At 38.0% G+C, this 22,053-nt stretch overlaps 1 protein-coding gene across 4 annotated transcripts in view; it reads right to left on the reverse strand.

Annotated features, from left to right (window-relative positions):
- PPP2R3B (protein phosphatase 2 regulatory subunit B''beta) overlaps window positions 1-22,053 on the reverse strand; it is a 53,504-nt gene that overhangs the window by 10,657 nt on the left and 20,794 nt on the right. For all 4 annotated transcript variants that reach the window (XM_042788728.1, XM_032996568.2, XM_032996567.2 and 1 more), the window contains 7 exons: window positions 11,346-11,531; window positions 9,497-9,600; window positions 8,830-8,932; window positions 8,008-8,082; window positions 3,409-3,495; window positions 2,821-2,977; window positions 825-873 (listed from right to left, as the gene is read on the reverse strand). In XM_042788728.1, the coding sequence (XP_042644662.1) occupies window positions 825-873; window positions 2,821-2,977; window positions 3,409-3,495; window positions 8,008-8,082; window positions 8,830-8,932; window positions 9,497-9,600; window positions 11,346-11,531 (761 nt within the window). The remainder of the gene's footprint in view (window positions 1-824; window positions 874-2,820; window positions 2,978-3,408; window positions 3,496-8,007; window positions 8,083-8,829; window positions 8,933-9,496; window positions 9,601-11,345; window positions 11,532-22,053) is intronic.

Genomic DNA, 22,053 nt, shown 5'->3' on the forward strand with positions numbered 1-22,053 from the left:
AAGATGAAAACTAAAGAAAAACATTCACGTGGCAAGAACGTAGCTGTCTGTTTCTACTCTTACACCACCGAACACAGCATTCAAATACTTTCTGAAGACATATGGTCAACCTTTCTAGTAAAAAGTCAGGTAGGCAGTTCCTAAACATATTGCATTCCATTCCTAAAATCCCTTTTTAGCTCTTTTATCCTCGAGATGTCTAGAAAAATATGATGTATGCCTTGTTCTTCCCAAAACACTCGCATAAAGGAGTAACCGCTAGACGTATGCCTGCCAAGTGTCATTTCACTAATTTCAGCTTTTGTTATGTCATTTCTGTTTATTGGTTGCTTTCTAGCTGCAGAAACCGTGCTAGCAAAATGTTTCAAAAATTAGTTAAACGCCACAGCTACACGAGAGTAAGTCAATCCAAGTGGGAACAGTGAAGAATGACTGTCAAAAATGTGAACTCAACTGGAGGAATTTTTGTCAATCTGTCAATGCAATGAGCATTGATTTTACAAGTAGTACTGAAAAGCCCCATTCCCTTTGAAAATTTGACAGGTTTGAAGGATGGAAAAATAACAATGCCGAGATTTCTTCCCCTCCTCATTCCCATCCCTGCTAAACCATACAACATCCTATGGGGAGTGCTCATTTGGGTAAAGAAAGGAGAGTGAAGAACCTGGACGGAGCCAAAGGTTCCAAGAACAGAGCAGTACTACCAGAGTTTAAACTACAATACTAAATCTTGAAATTCGCTGTTTCATTTCAAGGGGAAGGCATTTTTCCTGGGAATGTCACGCTTAGTTTAACAAGCAAATATATAAATATTAAAGAAATACCTTGTTACTGCTCCTGAGAAGATCCTCTCTATCATCCTATTTGATATTGCTGTGAAAAAAAGGTTTAAAATAGTGTCAGGTAAGTACAAGTTATTTTTGCTTTGTACTGTCTGGTTGAAGAATTCATTGGAAACCTCTTATGTATACACATCTGTGAGAAAGATCGAGTGTAGTGCTCATTAATCCCTTTGAGTTCTCTTGGAGAAGATCACTTAACACAAAGTCTCCAAGGCAAAGCTAGGACCAACCAGCTTTGAATTTGGACTTGAAGCAGCAGAAGTAGCATAACAGAAGTAATGAAATTAAGCGATTAGTAAGATAGCATTTACCAGGTTCTTTGACAAGTAAATCATGTTTTCAAGTGCCATTACAGTTTATATGACCTTGGTTTTGGCAAAGAGCCAAAACAGAATTGGTACAGTAATACATAATGAGCATACCTATCTGATTCTGACACGAGTCTTTTTCTGACATGGTTCTGATCCATGTTTCTAATTTTAAAACCGTTTCAGGGACTTTAGAGACATGTCTTAACTGAGCACCACCTCTGTAAAGGATATTCAATTTATCCTGAAGAATTTGTGGATGGTACTCAAAGCAGCACATGATACTATTCTCACAGAAGAATTTCTTCTCATTCTTCTAGCTCAGAGATATTTTTTCAGCATTGTAAAAACACTGATAATTAAAGCAGGTGGTTAACCATTCAAACAATCTGGTTTACATACTTACGGCAACGCTACCGCCGTATTATTCTAGTAAGGACACTAGTCTCTGCTTAATATTTATCCCCAGAACTGCAGGATAGTCAATTTGTTTCAGACATATGTGCTGCTGCTTCTTATCTACTTTTGAAACATTGGAGTTGTTCAATCTTCTCAATAACAGCTACATACTTTAATATTTTTCTTACTACACTGTTTGACCTAGCCTAATTTTAGACCAGTGACGGTACGAAAGGAATTTATGAAACCAGATTATCTCATTTTGACGTGCAGAAAAAATAGAAGTTTAAGACTAAAGTTGGGTTATCATATCCATTTTATGCTTATTTAGTCTAGCTCTCATTCAGCAGCAGCAGCTGTTAAGCTTTAACCAACATTCCACGGTTTAAAGGATGCAAAACTATATTGCGCGTGTCGTAGCATCAGTTCTGCTTCCTTTCTATAGTGCACTTAGTAGAGCAACCTCTTAAATAAAAGCAGCTTTCCTTCCTCATCTTAAAGTGTAGCCAGACTTCAGTGGGCAAGTTTTCAGAAACAATCAGAATTGTGTTATTCGTTTTAATGTGGGGCAATATTCCATAATCACTTTGTGCTTAAGTAAGCCTTCCAGTCCTGAAGGGAATACTTTTCAGATGACAATGGACACACAGCATCCAAAAAAACCCCAACAGTTCCATACAAGCTAAAAGAGTATTTAAAATAGGTACAAGTGTGCAGGACTACAGAATCACAGTCATTGTATATTGTGAACACAGAAAATGTAAAGCTGCTAAATAGTATTAAAACAAGATGTACTGCAACTGAGTTAGCAAAACTTTAAAATAAGCAAAGTACCTGAATGTATGGTTGCCTTTCTACTCTTTCCATACCTTGCCATAAGAGCCATGCTACTTGAATAGCAGTAAAATGGATTGTTCCCAAGGTAACAACCCAAAACTGCCAAATGGAGCCATTTATAATATCCCAAGACTTAAATGATTTTTTTTTTTTTTTTTTTTTTTTTTTTTAGATCTAGGCTGCACATTTACAAATTATTTTCTCCTCTGCTGCTTTGCCAAAAGCACAATTCAGATTCAGAATTTGCCTCAAATTTGTTATTGCTAGACACAAAGCAGTGCCACAGATAACTTGTCCTGCTTTATTTCACCAGTCAGGAGGATCACCTGTACCAGCAGACTGATGAACACTAGCCTTGGCAGTTAACCACTTCCTCGGTTCAAAGTTTACAGGTCATTTAATACATGTAAACAAAGGTGCTTTATTTTTCATACCATGATCATTATGTCGAGCTAAATCCTTCCGATCAATATAGAGGTCATGGTCTGTATCCAGCTCCCAAAATTTGCAATATATAACATAAAAATGTTCATATGAGAAGTACTCTGTCAGCTGGTTAATATCAGCTTCCTCTTCCAATAATGCCACATTCTATTATCAGAAGGATAAATAGAACACATTAAAGAATTTGTGAGACATTAAGACATTTGTTGAATGATCCGAGTGCTCATAACCAAATTAATATCTAATGCTATTTCTGTGGAACAATTTTTATCTTCAGAGACAGTGCACACCATGCAGCATCACAGCAAAGACTGAACTCACAAGGTAGAAAGCTAACGTGTCCATAGAAGAATGAGGAGATCAGCCAGACTTCTGCTAATCACACATGCATTTATAGAGCTCTAGACAAAAGATGACATTTAAACATATTCTAATTTATAAGAATTAACGCAATTGAGTCTTCACCAGTTTTTGGAAAAGGAAGAAATGCTACTTAAGTTACTCCCTTAAGCATCTAGTTAATGCAGTTTCTAAACTTACAGAAACGTCTGTCTTGCAAAATTTTAGATATTATATACCTGCAAAAAGTTGCTTTTTCTGAGCTCGTTACAAGTTATTTTCCCAGACCAGGACCTATTTACTGTGTAGAATATTCTCTGTATAACCTGCAAGAAAGAGAAAAAGGAAAGGTGATCTCGGGTACTGTAACTAAATATGCTCCCAAACATTTGCCAAATGTAAGTTTTAGTCCGGCTGCATTACAGAACTCCATCTTTCCCCTATTGCTGTTGTTCTCGTTACTTAGCAGGCTGATGCTTCTCGTATGCGTCATATTACCAAACCATTTCTAAGTCTGTATCTAAACTAATCTTGGTAAGTCTTACTTCAATGCTGCAATACCCCTATCTCACACAGTAAAGTTGCAGAATATGCTATCCAGAATACGTCTACTGGCAATTTCACTACCTCCCAGTCTTCCAGATCTACAGGATATCATCTAATAAACCTACTGATATATCTCATTGCTTCAGATTTAAAGACCTATACTTACCATAAGAATATTTGACTTAAGGAATGAAGTTACAGAAATAGAATTGGGTCTGTTTAAGGAACAGAGTACAGGGGGCTGTTGCTACTTCTGAAGTCTACAAATACAACAAATCAACCTTTGACAGAAAAACTTCCTGGAGATGCAGAGAGAATACATTTCTCCCCCTTTAATTTAATTTTATTTATAGCTACTTGGAAAAAAACCAGACCTGTTAGTAGTATTAAAAGTACATAAGTGTTATTCTAACTGAAAAACAACAACAAAAAAATCTGTGCAAGAAAGATGTTTAGTTCTTGTGCCATGACTTATAGCAGAACCTGAAACAAATTCATTCAGTTGAGTAACCAATAGTTTTGCTTAAATCAGTTTTACATGTACATTATTTTGGTATACTCATTCATTCAGCACAATTTGCCTGGTGTTAGTTTACAAACGTGAGACTTAAAAATAGGGTTTTTTTCTGTTTCTTCACAGAATTCAGTATTCACTTCAATTAGTTTGACTTAAGTCAACCAGATACACATTTTGAGTCATTCAGTGCTAACAAAAGTGGACCAAAAAAATCTAAACAAATTATGAACCATAACTGCTTAATTGGAGATGGATTATACCTCCTGATTAACAAGACCAAATATTGCACGTGTAGCATTTCATTTGCTACACAGTAGTTACTAGCTAAAAGAATCATCTCTTCAGGAATCCTTTTCCCCCAGATAAAACCTCTTCCAAATTAAAGACTTTATTATTTTTTTATCACTTCAGATTTTAATTGCAGTAAATCAATAGTTTAAACAAGCCAATCATTCCTAAGTTACAAATAGAAGAGTAATTTATTCATTAAGTTTTAAATTAAAGCTTAAACTGTAGAATGCAGCAAGCTCTGCAGCTCTTACTTTGAGCAAGAACAGCTGGTTCAATAAATCCAGAAGGGAAAATAGACTAGCCTACTTCTGAAACTTAATTAGCTTAATTCTAATTGTGAGTTTAGGAAAGGCCCATTTTTGGCTTATACTACAAAGCCATTTTTTCTGAAAAGGTTTTGCCTTAGCTTTGCAACTTAATCCATCTGCATGTCATTATCTCATCTGTTATACATTTAACTGGTCTAAAAATAAAACCAAAATTGAACGTTTGCTAAAGGCAACTGGGAACAGCCTTAAAAAAAAAAAAAAAAGGTTTTCTAAAGCAAATCGAAGCAGAGTATAATAGTCAGAGAATTGCCTTCTTTACTATGCTGCACAGTGGTTTGTCAGAAGGGAGAGGAAATGGTACAATACAGAGATTATGATTTCAAGAATTTATAGTTCAGATACACACACAGCATACTTGCAGATTCGATGTTGTATCGCAATTGCCCGGGCAAACATTTTTACTACATTTCAGCTTTATCTAGAACACATGTACCTAACCTCACCCCTAGACTGACCAACCAACCAATCTACCTGTATTGTAGCAGTGGCGTGGTTTGGGCCTGGTTGGCAGCCAACCACAACGCAGCAGCTCTCTCTCCCTTCCCCTCCGGCAATGAGAAGGGACAGAGAGCCAGGCTTGGGGCTCGAGATAGGACTGGGATGGGGAAAAATCCCCCTTTTATGATCATGAGCAAAAGGCAGACTCGTTAGGGGAAGAAAAAAAAGAACATACATTTATTACAGACACTAGCAACACATAACAGAGTAGGACAGTGAGAAGCATTCCCACATCTTGAGAACACCTTCCCCCCACCCCTCCCTCCTTCCCGGGCTCAGCTCTGCTCCCGATATCTCTACCTCCTCCCCCAGTGGTGCAGGGGCAGGGAATGGGGGGTGCAGGCAGTGCTGCCACTTCCTTCATCTTCGGTGAGGGGAGTTCCTGGAACTTGTTCCTCCTGCTCCATCGCGGTCCCCCTCTCACAGCAGACAGTCCTCCACAAACTTTCTCCAACATGAGTCCCTCCCACGGGCCGCAGCGTTCCCCACACTGCTCCGTCATGGGTCACTAACTTCCTCTGACTGGATTCCCTCCCACGGCTGCAGCCCTTCCCGAGCTGCTCCGGCGTGGGACTCCCCCGCATGCTGCAATCCTCCCAGCACTGAATTACAGCAGCGGGGCTGCCTTTTCCCATGAGACCCCGGCCTTCTTCGGGCACAGCACCTTGATTATACCAAGCAGAAGCCACAGGCCATAAATCAATGTCTGCTCCACCGTAGATCTCCATGGGTGGCGGGGGGGGCCGCCCTGCCGTCTCCCCACAGGATACAGGGGGGTCTCTGCTCCGGCACACCTCCCCCCTCCTTTCTTCCTCCGTTCCTCCACTGACCTTGGTGTTCACGCAGCTGCAGCAACTCCTCCTCACCAGTCCCACTGCTCCTCACCACATCCCTTCTTAAATACGTTCTGGCAGAGGCGCAGCTGATGGGCTCAGTTTTGGTGCAGAGGTGGAGCTGACGTGGAGCTGGGGGAGCTTCGAGAAGCTTCTCACAGGGGGCTGCCCCCATAGCCCCCTCCCCTGCCACCAAAAAACTCCACCACTCACTCAACCCAGAACAAGCAGATAGACCTGACTGCTTCCATGGTTGAAGAACACTTACAAGACACCTGCTCCACTAAAGAGATGCAATGTATGTATGCATACTCATATACACACATGTATGAAGATACAAACAAATACGACAGAAAAATGGATCATTTAGCTTGTAACTGGAAGTTGGCATGAACAGGCATTAAGTCTTCAACTGCAATGCTTACAAAATCCTTGAGATGAAGCTTCACGTAGCAGGGTAAAAGCTACTTTGAATGCAGGTATGAAACGCCTTCATCTTAGAGAGAAATCATCTATCACTAATAACTGGCAGAACAGAATTTTAGCAACAGTTACTCCATCCTAAAATAGGACAAGAAAGGGCAGACAGTCCTGCCATTTTTTGAACTGCAGCATAGCATTCCAAACATTCTTGATACATTCACAACAATACTAGTTTACTTTTGGGATTTTTTGATTAAACATGGATTTCTGTGGAAGACCACCCTAAATTTTGTTAGTAGAGTATTGCCAGCACTAATTTATTCAATATTGCTAGACTCAGGCCTATTCAAATAAGCTGTTCCTCCAAAGAAAAGCAACTGGAAACGGCAAGACCTTTCCCCTCCTACGGTTCTTTAGGACAGGCAGCAAGCTTTCACAATTATAAGCAGAGTAGGCTTTGATACAACCCAGCATCCGTTAAGAAAAAATTACTCACAGGCAGAACATTTCCTCCAGTCACATCTGACTGGAAAGGTCTAGGAGCTCATGTAATCATTGCAACAAGAAGTAAAACCTAATGCAGCTGGACATACTTGATAGGCTGGCAGTCTCTATAAGGATAGGAGGAACCAAAAGCAAACGCTTTCAAAAAAGCTTTCACAGTTTAGGGCTGGGTCAAACTATAAAATGAATAAAAGATGATCAACTGCATGGTTTTTATTGGAAAATATTCATTAAGATAGCTTTCGCATGCACAAAGGAAGTGAACTGAATGTCATTTTAAAGAATTTTAAACTTTTGAGACTTTGGTGGAATCAGCTGTCTAGTCTACAGTTGAAAAAATTTACTGTCACTGATTTTTCCCTTGGGTACAAAAAGAATACTTCAGTCACATAACTTAGGATGAGAGAAATGGAACTTCTCATGTATGAAGCCTGCTCAGAAAGAAAAATCCCCAGAGGCACAAGCAGCTTCAACAGTACCATTATTTTACTTACTACTGAACATAATCACATTAATATAGACCTTTCTTTCAAATTTCCATTTAATTAAGCCCAGAGTAAGGTCAAGATTCTAATGAGTACAGTCTATAGACACAATCAAGTGTTTAAGATAACACTTCACTCTTCATTTAATGTCCATTAGCTTATTCTACACGATTACAATTAAGTGTTTCTCTTATTAGCTTCTTAACTTCCATAAGAAATTGCTGAAAACTATGATTCTTAAGAAATTGAGTCTTTCCTCACTAGATTTCTAGTTATGTAGAAATGAAGACTGACAGCATATTCAACTTTTCCCAAGGGACAAAGATAATCATATACATTGACTAATCTTAATATTTTTTATTTTCCTACTTAGTTAACACAAAAATGGCTTTTACAAATAAAAATCACTTACTGTGGTAATGTACCGAGAATGAAATTCGGATGCTTCTTTTAAAAATGATAGGCCAGGATGACTGTTCACCACATCCTACAAAGAAAGGAATAACAACATCACAAACATTATTCATTAGTAACTGTATAAAACAATTAACACAGAATAGCACATCTGCTTCCTTAACCAAAAAGGTTCAAATTAGCTAACGCAGCCATTACTGAGAACTTCGTTTAGAACATGCTTCATGTAAATAACTGTTGAATTTTTAAAAATAAAATTGTATTTTGAAGAAGCCAGATAAACACGAGCTTTCCCGTATTTTAGATGGGATGAAGATTTTGAACACTGCTGACTGCTGTAGCTTGTAATTCTGGGGCTGACTATTATTCAGTAAAAGCCAATTTAGGTTTTTTTCATTAATTAGTAAATGTGTTTGCTGCTCTCTGGGAGAAACTGTATTAGGTGTTGAATTCATAAACCACTTTTCCTTTGCCTGCCAAAGGGCCTCCTTGACTTAAATAACTTCAACTGCTTTTCTAAACTGTAAGGATTCTGAAACACATGCTATTCCTGCAAACAATTTTAAATCCATGCATCTTATGGTAGCTCTTAATAATTTTATATAAGATGAGGTCTTTTTTAACTGTAAAATAAGTCACTCAGTAGTATCTCAGTGGACCTTACAAAGTCAGTTACGCTAAGTATCATCAATAAAAGTTAATGAAGACCATAAAAAAGTATGTTTAGCTCAAAAAAAAAAAAAAAAAAAAAAAAAAAATCACAGCTATGTCAGCTCATCATTTTGTTGTGTTTCCAGAACTAGTTTCAGTTGTAATTTACTTGTAGAAAAGGAATGAAGTCTTCTTGCACCAAGTAGTTGCACCCAGGGTTCATTAGAAGATGAACAAACTTTGCAGCATCATCATAGCAGGTCTGAAGTATTCTGAAATGTAAATATTTCCATTTAATGCTCTACACAGAAAATTGCTCATGCTACCTTGTACAGGCACCCTAGAGCAAGGCCTATGAAACTGCAACCACATTTAATTCAAAAGCTAATTACAAATGTCAAAGTACACTCCAAGTGAACTTATCAAAGCAGTACTGTCTCATACATTTACGTTAAAGGAGGCGGGTACACCATGTAATTGATTACATGAAAGGACATTTTTAAGTTGGAACTGGAAATAGAACTAGAAAGAATAAAAACCATTTTGTCCAAAACTGGCATCTACAAGTTAGGGCCATGGTTTTCACTTTCCCCATAAACAGCCAGTCATTTACCAAACATCTGAAAATACATAAACCCTGTAAATAAAGATTTGTTTGTTTGTTTATGTTAAAGTAGTGATTTAGTTGCATTTTTCCGGGTAGGAGTTTGCTGTCAATGGGTGATTATGGGAATGTATTTTATTCCCCTGTACAAATTGGATTTCATTCAGAGCTTAAAAGATCACATTTCAATTAAAATAAAATGCAGTACTTCTAAAAAAAGTAATCTACTTACTTCCGCCACATCGCAACAAATTTATGAACTGACACGTATCCTGTTCGTTCACCTCCAGCACAATAAAACAAAGGACCTTTCCAGTAAAGCGGGCATTCACAAGCCTAGAATTAAAGTATACATCAAGTCAGTTCATTGATTGCTTATCTGAGGGCTACTCCCATATTTATAAATCTTTCATAAAACTAAATTTTACAAGTGTTACGAAGAAAACATTAAGGCACCATTTTTTTTTTTTTTTAAAAACTGTTTCTGAAATCAACTGCACCTTCCAAAATAATTAATTTTAAGCAACTGCTTTAGGCTGAAATCCAAAAGTGGAAAGCAAAACATAAGGCAACTTGCAGCGTTCCTAATAGATGAATGCAGCCACATGCCTGCTCTGTCCGCGCTCCAAGCAGTGGGACAGGGTCCATGTTAATAAACTCTGCTAAAGGGCTGAGTCTCTTTAAGCTGAGCCCAAGACAGTACCGTTACACACCTCCTGAACTGCAGCAAGGTTACATCGGTCTGTCTCGGAGGATGGCTCAACTCATCTGCATCCCTGCAGATGCACGCACACCTTCTACCCAATTTTAGCTACTAAGCCAGCCTACTTTGAGCAGCAGCATCTTGCTTCAGGATACCCAACAGTTACACCTTCACAACTCCAACACTCCCCTATACCTACAGGCTGCTTCGGTGTCTGCTCCAAGTTTCCTCAGGTGTAACAGCTGAGTAAGTATCTCTCACCTAAGCCTGACCTCTACTTGGAGTAGTCAGTCATGCTGGCAGCTCTGAGAATCTCATGTGGTTCTCACCTAAGATTGTAAATACTGCAAGATGTATAAGGTCACTGGAGCAAAAGGACAGTTACTTCTCATGCAGTAGTTTAAATGGTACTTTAAAAAAAAATAAGAAAAAGTGAGTTTGATGAATACTCTCCTCAGACTGAGAGGCTTTTCCCTAATGCTACAGGAGGGTGCTTTTAATCGGGGACTGGACCCTTCCACATTTCTTGCCGAAAGGGAAGGGTCTCTTCCACTTCTCCTCGCTTCTACATGGAAAGGAGCTGTGGAATGTAGGAATACTGTTCAGCTCAGCAGTGAAACGCTTCTGGTGAGGCAAAGTTTCTGAACCCCTAAGTCCTGCTCCTGTGGAAAGTCTTTGTTTCTATTTTCTAGACTCAGGACTTTGCACTTAAAGTGACAGGAACAGGGATGAAAACCTGAGATTACCAAAACCATGGCTTGCAGTAATATTTCCAGCATTGATTCAATATAGCAAAATGAAAATTTCAATTTAACTAGCTTATAGTCTGTTGCACAAAAGTTAAAAAATATTTGCTCCTAAGCTCATTATTTTGTCACTCACTCTGACGTAATTCTAAATGAGCACTTCAGTAATAACTAGAGGGCTATTATATCGAGTTACCAAACCATTCTGTCTTTCAGTGTCTTTACAATGGAGGTTCATGACACTACTGAATGAGGGAAAAACAGTGTGGACACCTGAAAAGAAAACGCATATTAACAGTGCTCTGGGCCTTAAGTCTGTTGGTCAGTACAGAACACAGAACAACACACAATGCGCCCTTCAGTATTTGGTTGTTTACACAACTGAAAAAAGAGTTCAACTTTTGTTTTAATGTTTATTTATTTTTGTAAGCAACGTGCAGGGCTATTTGAGACATAGTTAATGCAAAGATTTCCACACATAGCTGTGCTATCAACAATGCTGACTGTTTTGTCTTACTGGTACTACTTTGTAGGAGAGGAAACACATAATACAAGAAAACAAAGCACACAGAACTCATGTTTCCTTTCCACAGGTGTACAGTACTAAAACCAGGCAGCCAGCAAGTTCTCACCTTTGCAACCTTCCCCATGTCTTCTAACGTTGCCCTCTCATTTGGAAACTCAGAGAAAGTTCTCTCAATTTTGGCAATCACAGCATCTATATTCACTTTTTCCTTAGGACATCCTCGAGGAAAATAGAAAGTTGGAATGTTTTGACTAAGTGATGGTGGCAAAGTTTCTTCCTTCTTTGTCTGAACCTAAATAGATAAATACACATTTGACAGTCAGATACAATGAAATAATGTATACTCGTCATCCTCAGATGACTTGAATCTCTTGGTATTATCTGTTACAACACACCTTCATTAATATTTTTGACGATAGGCTGAATAAGCTATTTAAGAATGAGAGCACATTGGAAAAATTCATAAGTATTTCCAAAAACTGTCATTTAGAAAGATTTCTAGGATGTTAAAAATTTAATAAAAACAACTTCAGCCTTCAACATATCAAGTTTCAAGATTAATACACCAGACCGCTTCTTGGAGACATCTGAAATAACTCAGGTTATATTATCAGTTTCAGAAGAAAAAGCCTTCAAGTTCTAGCTTAACAGACAGGTCATGAAAGAATTTGCTTTTGCAATATTTCTAGTTTTACAGCTTCAAACTTTTGAAATAAGCATGCCAACTTTGTTACAAACCACCAACCTGTTTAATTTAGTTACAGTGAAGATGGTTTGGGGGGTTTTTTTGATCCTAAAAAAAAATGCTTGTCTTCTTTATAAAGGTAGCAAATAATTCCTTCAGAGGGATTTTTTTGGTAAACTATACATAATCATGGCATGAGAGCTTAAAAATGTTTCTCAAGAATTTGTGATATACCATACTACTAAAAAAAAATGACCAGTAACATGAAGCATTATTTATTTAAATGCATTTAGCTTCAGTAAAGAAGTTAACTTGTACTTAGTTTCCAAAAGATAGACCAATGAGGCAGAGAAACAAAGATAACAAGCAAAGTAACAACAGAGTTATGAGGCAACTCAAAATTAGCAATTAGACATGAAGTCTTTTATCTCCAGGCCACTGTTCAAAAGTAAAAACAATGGCTAATGCTATAAGGTGGCTCATCCTAGTGTTAAATAAGTTCGAGATCCTGAATTCCATCTCTCGTTTCCAACTAGAATTGGGGAAAAAAAACAAAACAAAACACCAAAACAAAAACTCCAACCCTCATTTTACTCCTTATCGCTTTTGTCAAAGTGCCTGTGAAGATACCAGCTATCCTACCACAATCAAAACCCTTAAGTCACTGAAAGAACTAGGTGCTTACAGACAGTAGATTTTAATTTGCAGGGTTCCAAGCCAGAAGCCTTCACTGGAATGCTACACATGCTAAAAAAAGCCTGAATTAACCTTTCTTTCCCCTCCTCCGCACTTGAGCCAGCATTCCTGTTCACAGCTGCAGAATTACCTCAACTGAGTTACAAGTTTTATTTCATAGAGGAAAAAGTTACCTTGACACTGTGATACTTAGAGTCAATGCCTGTCATTTTCTAAGAATCCTGTAAATTACAACTTTTGATACTTCGTCATTAGTTTAGTGGTCCAGCTAATGAGGCATCAGCTTAGAACAAGGGAGCCACAGGACATCGAAAATCCCTTCCAACCATAGACTTCCAAACTTTTGGGAAGAATAAAGACAGCAACATTTTATTCTCTAAGTAACATTACCACGGGCACTACAAATAACGTACATACCTAGATTAACACCATGTTTCATTTTAGAAACCCAGCATCAGCACTTTTGTAGAGCCCTAGGAGTTACGCTATGAAAAAGGGGATTAAAGACCTATTCTCTTGTACTGGTACCACACAGCCGGACACCTAGCATGCTTTTAAGCATCAGCAATCAAGCCATCTTTTACTTAACAGATTCAAACTCTCATATTTGTTCCAAACAGCTAGATTATTTAATTTTATTTCCCCTTCTTCCCATTTACAAGAGCTGCCTGGACAGCCGCTCTCATGTGAGTTGCTCAAACTGCCACTGAAGCTGCAGGCGTTCCACTTCTTCAGAGATGCCCCACGAGGTGGGCCTCCTCCAAGGAAAGGGTACGTGGCAATTATAGACTGCTAACGTCCCCCGAATGTTTCAGGTAACTTGAGGCAAATCAGTATTTCAAGAAAACCTAGTACAGACAGACGAGGTATTTTTGAAAATCCACTGCTAGGAAAATTTAGAGTATCGGAATGAAAAAAAAAAAAAAGCTTATTTTAAAACAAGGAAAGGCAGGGGCAGAGGGAAGACTTCATTGGAACAGGTCCCAAGAAAAGAAGAAAGGCTATCCACAGAATTATTTGTTTGTCAGAAACTTTTTTTCAGAAACTATTAATTTACTTCACATACCTCAGAGTACACAGTAAATTATTTCCATTAGTCCAAGTTAAAAGCTGTTCTTAAACACATGTGGAGATCTCAGTTCAGGATTTGTAGTAAGACCTATCCTAGGATGTGTAACTTCCTTGAGTGTTATTTAAAAGTTAGACAGTAAAGGCTTTTTTATTTATTTTTCATCTTTTTGCCTGTCGTAAACATGTTCCAGACCGTGGTTATAAGGAAGAAGTTAAGTAACAGATTCAGAACTGAAGATAGACATACAGGTGAAGAAAATTGATTTTTTTCAATATGAAAATGTTATGTTTAAGCGTGACTTGGAATTCAGCACGCTTAGCTTAAAAATATATAATATTTAATTTGTAAAATGGTATACCTATTCAACTCTAAAACCATGTACTGAATACAAATGTCTCACTGCAAGACAAAATAACTCTCCCTATATTGCAAGTTGTTGTCTATTTTTACACGCGGCCTTCTCAAAGCCAGTGAAAGAAGAAGCTATAAAAATGCTTCATTTGCATTAGAAAGCGTATGATTCCTTTCACAGTCATTTCCGATAGATTTATTTGGTGCCTACGTATAGGCATCTAGTGAGAATACCATCTAGGGCACAAGCCAAGCCGCCCTTGAATATTCCACGTGGCGTCCAGCAGCCAGCTCCGAGCGCAGCTCTCGCGCCCCGTCGGCCACGCAGATGTTCCGAGCACGCTCACGCTTCTCGAACCCCACTGGCAACTTGCAGTTGGACCACTGAATTGTACCGTTACTGTCCCTCGACACAGGGATAAGGGCCTTTACCAAAGAACGAAACAGGCTGTCCCAAACTATCAGTTCCAACTAATGCACTACGACGTGAGTATTGCAGCTCCTCTCCCTCCTGCCCGGCCCAAGAAGGGCCAGCATTTCTTCTCTTCTGGCACTCTGAATCCCCTCTGACCAGTAAAAGGCTCCTTGTACAGCTGAGGCTGCCCTGCTGTAGGTGCTCTAGTGAAGGAACACGTGACGCTAAAAGGGCTCTTCACTCCTTTCTAATTTCAGCTAGTTACTTCTGTAGATGCACATTATGTATATCTGATGAAAAAAAAAAAAGAGTCGGTTCTGTTATTTCAGGGCAACCGAAATGCATTAATTGTGTGAGATTAAGCTGTCGTAAAATTAATTATAACTTTAACCAGGGAATTTCCTCATTAACAAGAACTGCTAGAAGTCTGCTAACACCAAATCTTTGACTGGAAAATCTGCAGCAACAGTCCGTTATTCTTTTTACAAACTGTTCCATTTCAGTGGTCAATTTAACATTGAGAAAGTAATCTACGTTTTCTTAAAGCTTTTAACTTAAAGCTGTAATACTGGTACCAGTAAGCTAAACTTACAAAAGAAACTGGTTTAGTAAGTGAAGATTTTCCCCGCAACTTGCCAAGAAATACCACAAACAATAACATGCTTGGAGTTAGGCATAACGGCTGTATAAGCTTATAAATAACTCAAAAGTAGATGTGTGCTCCAGTGTCAGGACTGAAGGGCGCATTAACCTTTGCAGTAAGTATACGTAAAGTCCAGAAACTGTAATCCTATCATGAAGTTGCCACTGCAGTTTAAGTTTTATGTAAAAGAAGGGAAGTGAGGATTCCTTGAAAATTCCTTGTTTGTAATAATGTAAACAAACTTACGTGAGATTCATCTATAAGACAATTCAAGAAAACCTTTAATACATAACCAGTTTTCATTCCTGACATACAGGACCATAAGGACTGTCCACAGCTATCCAACACTTATTTGCCTTGACTTCTACAAAGGAGGAAGTGGAAGTTTATATCCCACTGGGCTCACTGCTCAAAGGGCACGCTTCTGATTTTATTTTGCAACTCTCCAGATCCTTTTCCAACTGTTTTCCAGCAATTGTTTCTAATAATGGTATGAAACCATTATTATAATTACGATACAGTAATATATTAGTAAATAACAGAGAACATGGATACACCTCATTCCAAACAGAGGAGTTCAGTCTTCTTGCTAGACAGTCTTCTTATATCTACCAACAGATGTGTTGCACTTGGCAGTTAACTTAGTTCTAAGCAAAAATTAAGACATCAGGCATTTTAAAATGACATGCCCTTTTCCCTCTCTCTCAATGACAGCACGCATTTCTGAAATAAAAAGGAAGGGAGTGCTTGTTCCCATATATTTTAAGACTCTACACTCAGTGAAGTCTAGCTCTACATCTGCATGTAGAGACTACCAACCAGAAGTACTGATCCCAAAGGAATTGAATACGTGGATTAAAATGCAAGCGAGTGAAACCTCTCCTGAAAAGGACTTGATGGAAAAGGAAACAAGGTAAATGTTTGTGAATGTAATATTTTTTTTTTTTATAGGCAGCTTACTGATTAAGACACAAGCTCACTGCACTGATTTGGTATTTTCAATTGTTTTGACACAACGGAAAAAGATAACTTAATTCAGAAATGCTGATGCTTTCTAGTATCTGTCAGACACCAGCATTTGTTATGCCTGTTTCTGTGAAAACAACATTTAGAATGTATTAAGAGAGTTAGCGTTCAGTTCTTGCTGTATTATTTGACAAATTTCCACAAGGATGTCCATATTAGAAAAAAGTCAATGAAATACATACAACAGGGTCAAGACAATAGAACCCCAAAAAATTCTAGTTCATATTTACACCCAACTTCACATTAAGCTTACACTGTGAAGTGGCACACCACAATCCCAAACAAAAAATGGCATTAAATATGGGAAATACTATAAAGAGATTTTTACCTGTCAAATAAATAAAAGTTTGGTTCAAATCCTTAGTATTTTTAAGTAGGAAATTAAAAAAAAAAAAAAAGGAATGCTGCAATACTTTTCAAATGTACAATGCATAAATTAATCTAGTTCTTCAATAGACTACATCTATTCTTATATATCACACTTTGTGCTAATCTTACCTGGGTAAAACAAAGTGCATAATAAGCTATGAGTATTTTCTACAGAGGTATGCTATTCAGCCTTTTAAATCCTAACATCCCTGCAACCACCCACATAAAATACTCATAAACCACCCAACAACAAAAGCAGATACTGCATGCAGTTCCCTGATATACAATATAAAGTGGAAGTCAACACAGAGACCCTAAGGGCAATAGGGTGGTAGTGATGAGACCCAAATACTATTCTGCACACAAACTTGAAAATTCTAAGCTCATGTTATTTTTTTTTTTTTCATTAAAAGTCCCTCCTTTAATAAATTCAGTAAGTTCTTACAGAATACAAGGTGTCCTACAGTCTATCAAAGTTAAACGGTAGTTGCAAATATAAGAAAATGTTGTCAGTAAGCAAGTTCTAAAGGAGGACCTGACCAGCCATCCCATCTTGCTGTTCCTTTACAGCCATCAGTCTAATTCTGACCAATAAAGTCACAGGAATGTTTCTTCTTTGATTTACTATCTATTTGCACACTGAAACTCAATATTTTGCTCTAGATTAGCAAGCGACATGATCAGTAGTTTATGGAATTTAAATCTTGAAAACACCAGGTAAAAGATTTCTGCTACTACCATCTAGAAAAGGGCTCAGTCTCATTTAGAAGGAAAAGACGTTAATTTAGAAAAATCTGTTCCAACACCTCAAACATTTTGGCATATTAAAGTGCCTTCAAAAACAGGTAAAGTAAACTTACTGCCAGAACTTCCCTCAGGACAAGCTCAGAGAAACATCTCTTCTGTATCACCAGCTCTCTTGACCTTGTGGTAGACATTCAGATTCCCAATTATCTATGTTAAATAAGTGACTTTTTTCCCATGTTCTCTGTATGCTTTTCATTAGCCTCTTTCTAAAAAGACAGATTTAGTACTGCAAGAGTTCACTGACTGTACCAATTCCCATTCAGTTTGATGATATGCCTAACAGCATTTTTTCCTCTGTGAAAGATGATCCTCTGTCAACTTAAAGCTTTCAATTTTTTTTTTTTTTCCAAGCTAGATTTCTCTAAAATGTAGTCATTGTCCTGAAAAATAGCTTGAAAACACTAAATTAATCTGAAAGGTTAGTACTGAAGTTTCACAGAACTGCATAAGGAAAACTACACCACAGTACATCTGCATCTTCCCCTGCTCCCACATACAGTTTACTGACCTGTGTGTCAGTACTAGTGATAATGAAACACTATGGTGAATTGCCTCAGGTCACCCAGACAGCTAAAAAGCAAAGTTAAAAACCCCACCTATTTGTCCTCATCCAATCTCAGTTGACTGCACTTAGAAGCAACATGGTTCTGATCCTTAACAAAAGGAAGATTACAGGAATGCTGTGGCAGTACTGTTTGAAATAAACTTACATTAGGCTTTAAACCACGCTAAGGTCATGATTTGTCTTGCCTAACTTAGTCAGAAAGTTAAGACATATGTGAATGACCAAGCTCAGGAAGACACCTACAGATAATGAAGCTATGCTAAAAACAAGTGTTGGGGTAGATACGCAAAAGTTTTTCCTCTGGCAATAAACATTTTAGTCCCAGTTGCCTCTCCATATCCCAGATTTCAGTTTGCTCTCCTTTAGTCACTGGCAGCTGGTTTTGGATGTGCTACAGAGACTAAAGGCTAATTTTGTTACACATGCTCCCCTTTCCACAGCAAGAGATACAAATCTATTAATTTTAATGCTGATGTAGTTTTAGACTAGCTTACTCTTGCTGTTAGCCTTAACTCAGATAATTTCTGATCCAGTTCAGTCTGTAGTCACTTAAAATTTGTGCTACAATGAGGGGAAGGAAATGGAAAAATACACTTTTCCATAAAGTTCTAGCCATATATCATTAGAAGAAAAGTAGTACTTCCAACTACACTGTTTCTGATTTTATACATACTGGTCACCTGAATTAAGACACAGGAACAGGGTTCAGCAACCCTCCCGATGCAGCCTGTGTTCCAGTTAGCAATTCCGTGTTCACCTTCACATTCCAAGCAAACACTTTGGGAGTCTCCTGCCCGCGCACCAGGTTGAGCGCTCACCTCAGTTTTACACAGATTGACTGCTACCATTCTCATCTCATTCATGCATGACCTTGGCAGTTTACTCTCAAGCCTATTTCTGTATAAAAGTCTATGGTAATTTGGTCTTGTGATTCAAAGCAAATGATAACCCTCTCTGCTAAATTAACTTTACTTCAGAGATGGAGCCATATGCTGCTCTGTCCCATTTAGGTAGAATTAAAGTGCCCCAACTTTCTGGGATTGACATGTTCCAGCAAGTAGCAATTCCTAAAACAGCTCGAAAGAGATTCAGTGAGGTTTGGAGCAGTCAGGAGTCCACGGTCCTTCTTTGTGTTAAAGACTAAATAAGTCTAAGGAAGACCCTAAACTTGTACTACAGCTTGCAGAAGGAAGGAGGAATATGAGGGAGTTAGAACTAGAGTTCCATGGTCTAAAAATACATTCAATTTTTTATTTGCTATAAGCATATAAAACCAGCTCTAAGAAGGGATAACCTTTTGTATATTTAGTTTAACCCTACGTCAAGCTCATTGTGTTTAGAAGTTCAGAGTGCAGACACTGTTACTCTTAAGTAAAACAAATGGTGAATCTAACTGACCTGTTCCCTCTTCTGTCCACTGACAACCTGACTCAGGCAAAAGCCTTCCTGGTCTGGGCAACTGGCAGCCAAACTACATATAGAAAACTCAGAAGAGTTAGTTGACTTGTGTGTTTTGTGGTTTTATTTTTTTAATCACTCAGTATCAAATCCTACTATACCTTTAGTACTGGAACTCACCACTAACGTGGTTCATGTTGAGAGCAAACATCAACTTCAGCATCAAAATATCAATCCTTTTAGAGTATATCCCTGGCTACAAAGTAGCAGGGATAAGAATCTACATTCATTTTACAATTCGGTGTTGAAAAATTCAGCTTATTATCAAACTAGAATTCAGGTCTATTTTGTCACTGAAATACTGTTTGTATGGTAACCTCTGATTTTGAAGTTAAAAAAAAAAAATGTTAGCTGTTTGCTACTTGGGTCTAATTTCTCCCCTTATTTTAAGTTTCAAGACAGCAGAGTAAGAAGTTGTTCAGTTACTCTTAATTGCACAATAGTTAGGGAAGGAAGCAACCCACCCAGTTTGAGTGAAATTGCTGTGGTAAAGGCCATCCCTGGATAGTCTTGAAAGTGTTACTAAAGCTTAAGCAATTATTTCAAAAATTTTTTGATAGCGGCACACCTATCAGTAACTTTTTTCCCTGTAATTTAACCAAGTCTTATTGAAATGGACAAAACGAGCCTCAAGAGCAAGCCAGTATTTCAGCAGAGCATGCAAACTTTGGACCGTTTACACAAACCTATTTGGGACAGTGTGTTAATTCTCATGTAGGTGATGGTAGGTAGTGGCACCCAGGAAAAGCTTCCACCCCAAACTATAAAATACATTCCATACACACCACCTACCATATTAAAAATTAAAAAAGAATCACATTCAACTAAAAGCACATGTAAACAATCACCACAGACAAGTCATATTACACACACACACAAAGGTAGCATGCAATAAACAAACACTGAATAACTTTCAGAGTGATCAAAACCTGATTTTCACTAGTTCAGTGAAGACTGAACTCTCCACCTGAGAAAAATAAGCATCACTTCTCTGCATGATACCTAACCATTATAGCATGAGCTTCCCAGTCTTCTCACTTTCAGTAATACATACGCTGCACTAACTGATTTCTTACCCAAGTTCTACAACTCTGATTTTGGGAATACCAGGATTTTCCTGATTTGCAGTTTGGTTTAGCTGACAGACAGATCATGCAGTCCTGCTGGGATTAAGGATGCTATTGCAAATGCATTACTTGTGTAAAAACACCTCCAAACATGGAGGTACAGTCATAGAGCTTCAGCATCAAAAAAGTTCCAGTTGTGCAATTAGAAAGAGTTTAATGATTTATTCAGAAATGCCCTGGGATGGAGTAGAAAAAGGAAGAGGTAGTTACCTCCCTCCCCAAACCATGAGCACAGGCCCTTTGCATATCACAGTCATGTCCATTAGTAACTTGCTTTATTGGCTGACAAACCTTTTACCAAGGCTTTAGAGGTAGGATCCTCTTAACAGTTTGCTGTGGCTGACCAGTGAAAATACTTTTTCTCCCCTCCACATGCCCTGCTAATTTACAATAGGAAAAAAGGTACAGATTATAAAATGGAAAAAAAGCAAGATTCTTCAGGAAAATCTCATCTAGCCCGTGAAAGGCAACTTCTTCTATATTTTGTGATAAGACAGAAATGGTGCAAAAATATTAGTCACTAGCTGTGAGTTGTTGTCAGCCTCCATTTTATGAATTATGTCAAATCAAGTATCCCAGTTACTAATACATCCAGTTTGTCATATAGCTGCAGTTTTCTTGGAAAATACGCTGATGGTAGGTTAAATCAGTACTCCTATTCTTTACCACTATATTCTGTTACCCCAACTGTTTTCAGGAGACAAGTTGGTAAGATCCTTCTAGCACATGATTGTTTTGATTGTATGCAGCCAGTGGACTACACTGGGACTCTACCTGCAAAGGAGTCATGACTGCCTAAACATTATTTTAATGGGGAAAAACTGACAGGCAGTGACACCTGAGGCAATTCTAACAGTTGTCTACAGAAAACAGCTCTTGTCAGGACAGGCCATCATTTCAACATCAAAAGTAACAAATAGGGCTAAGACAGACATCTACTTAATTCTTAAACTCTGCAGTAGCTTCTCATCCTTCCATGTTTACAACAAAACAAGTTTCAATCACTCAATGCAATTTGGCTTCGGAAAAATACACTCAAACCAGAAAAATAACAAGCTCAGCCTCCTTACTGAGCTGCAGAGTCAACAGTTGGAGCAAGTATTCTGTTAACTTCTTGCCTGGCAATGCCCCAACAAATTCTGATTTGGACAATTGCAAAAACAATCTCAAATCCCCCTGATCCTATAAAAGTTGAATGATATTTTATACGAAGATGTGCCAAACTGTTTCAGGCTTTCTAGCATACAAAGTACTGCCATCAACAGTCATAGAACATCTGCTATTAGTAGCATTAGTGATTATAAAGGTATGGGAAGTATGTTAAAATGGAGAAGAGACTAGCAATACTTCTAATCCAAGGGAAAAATAAATAAATTGGAACTCTTCAATGTCTGAATTGTTGGGTCAAAAACCACTTAGCTGCAGAGGGAACTGACATCTAGACTCTTAAATTATGCATGAAAGTAAAGTAAGCTGTAACAAACTTGCACCAGATTGGCTTTTCTACAGAAACTACACATTTGCATAAATTTATTACCAGCCAGGAACAGGTAGAGAAGCTGCTACCACAGGGCAACCAGTACATTTTAAATACAAACCA

Source organism: Tyto alba, unplaced genomic scaffold (assembly GCF_018691265.1).
Source record: "Tyto alba isolate M040663 unplaced genomic scaffold, T.alba_DEE_v4.0 Super-Scaffold_14, whole genome shotgun sequence".
NCBI classification, from domain to species: Eukaryota; Metazoa; Chordata; class Aves; order Strigiformes; family Tytonidae; genus Tyto; species Tyto alba.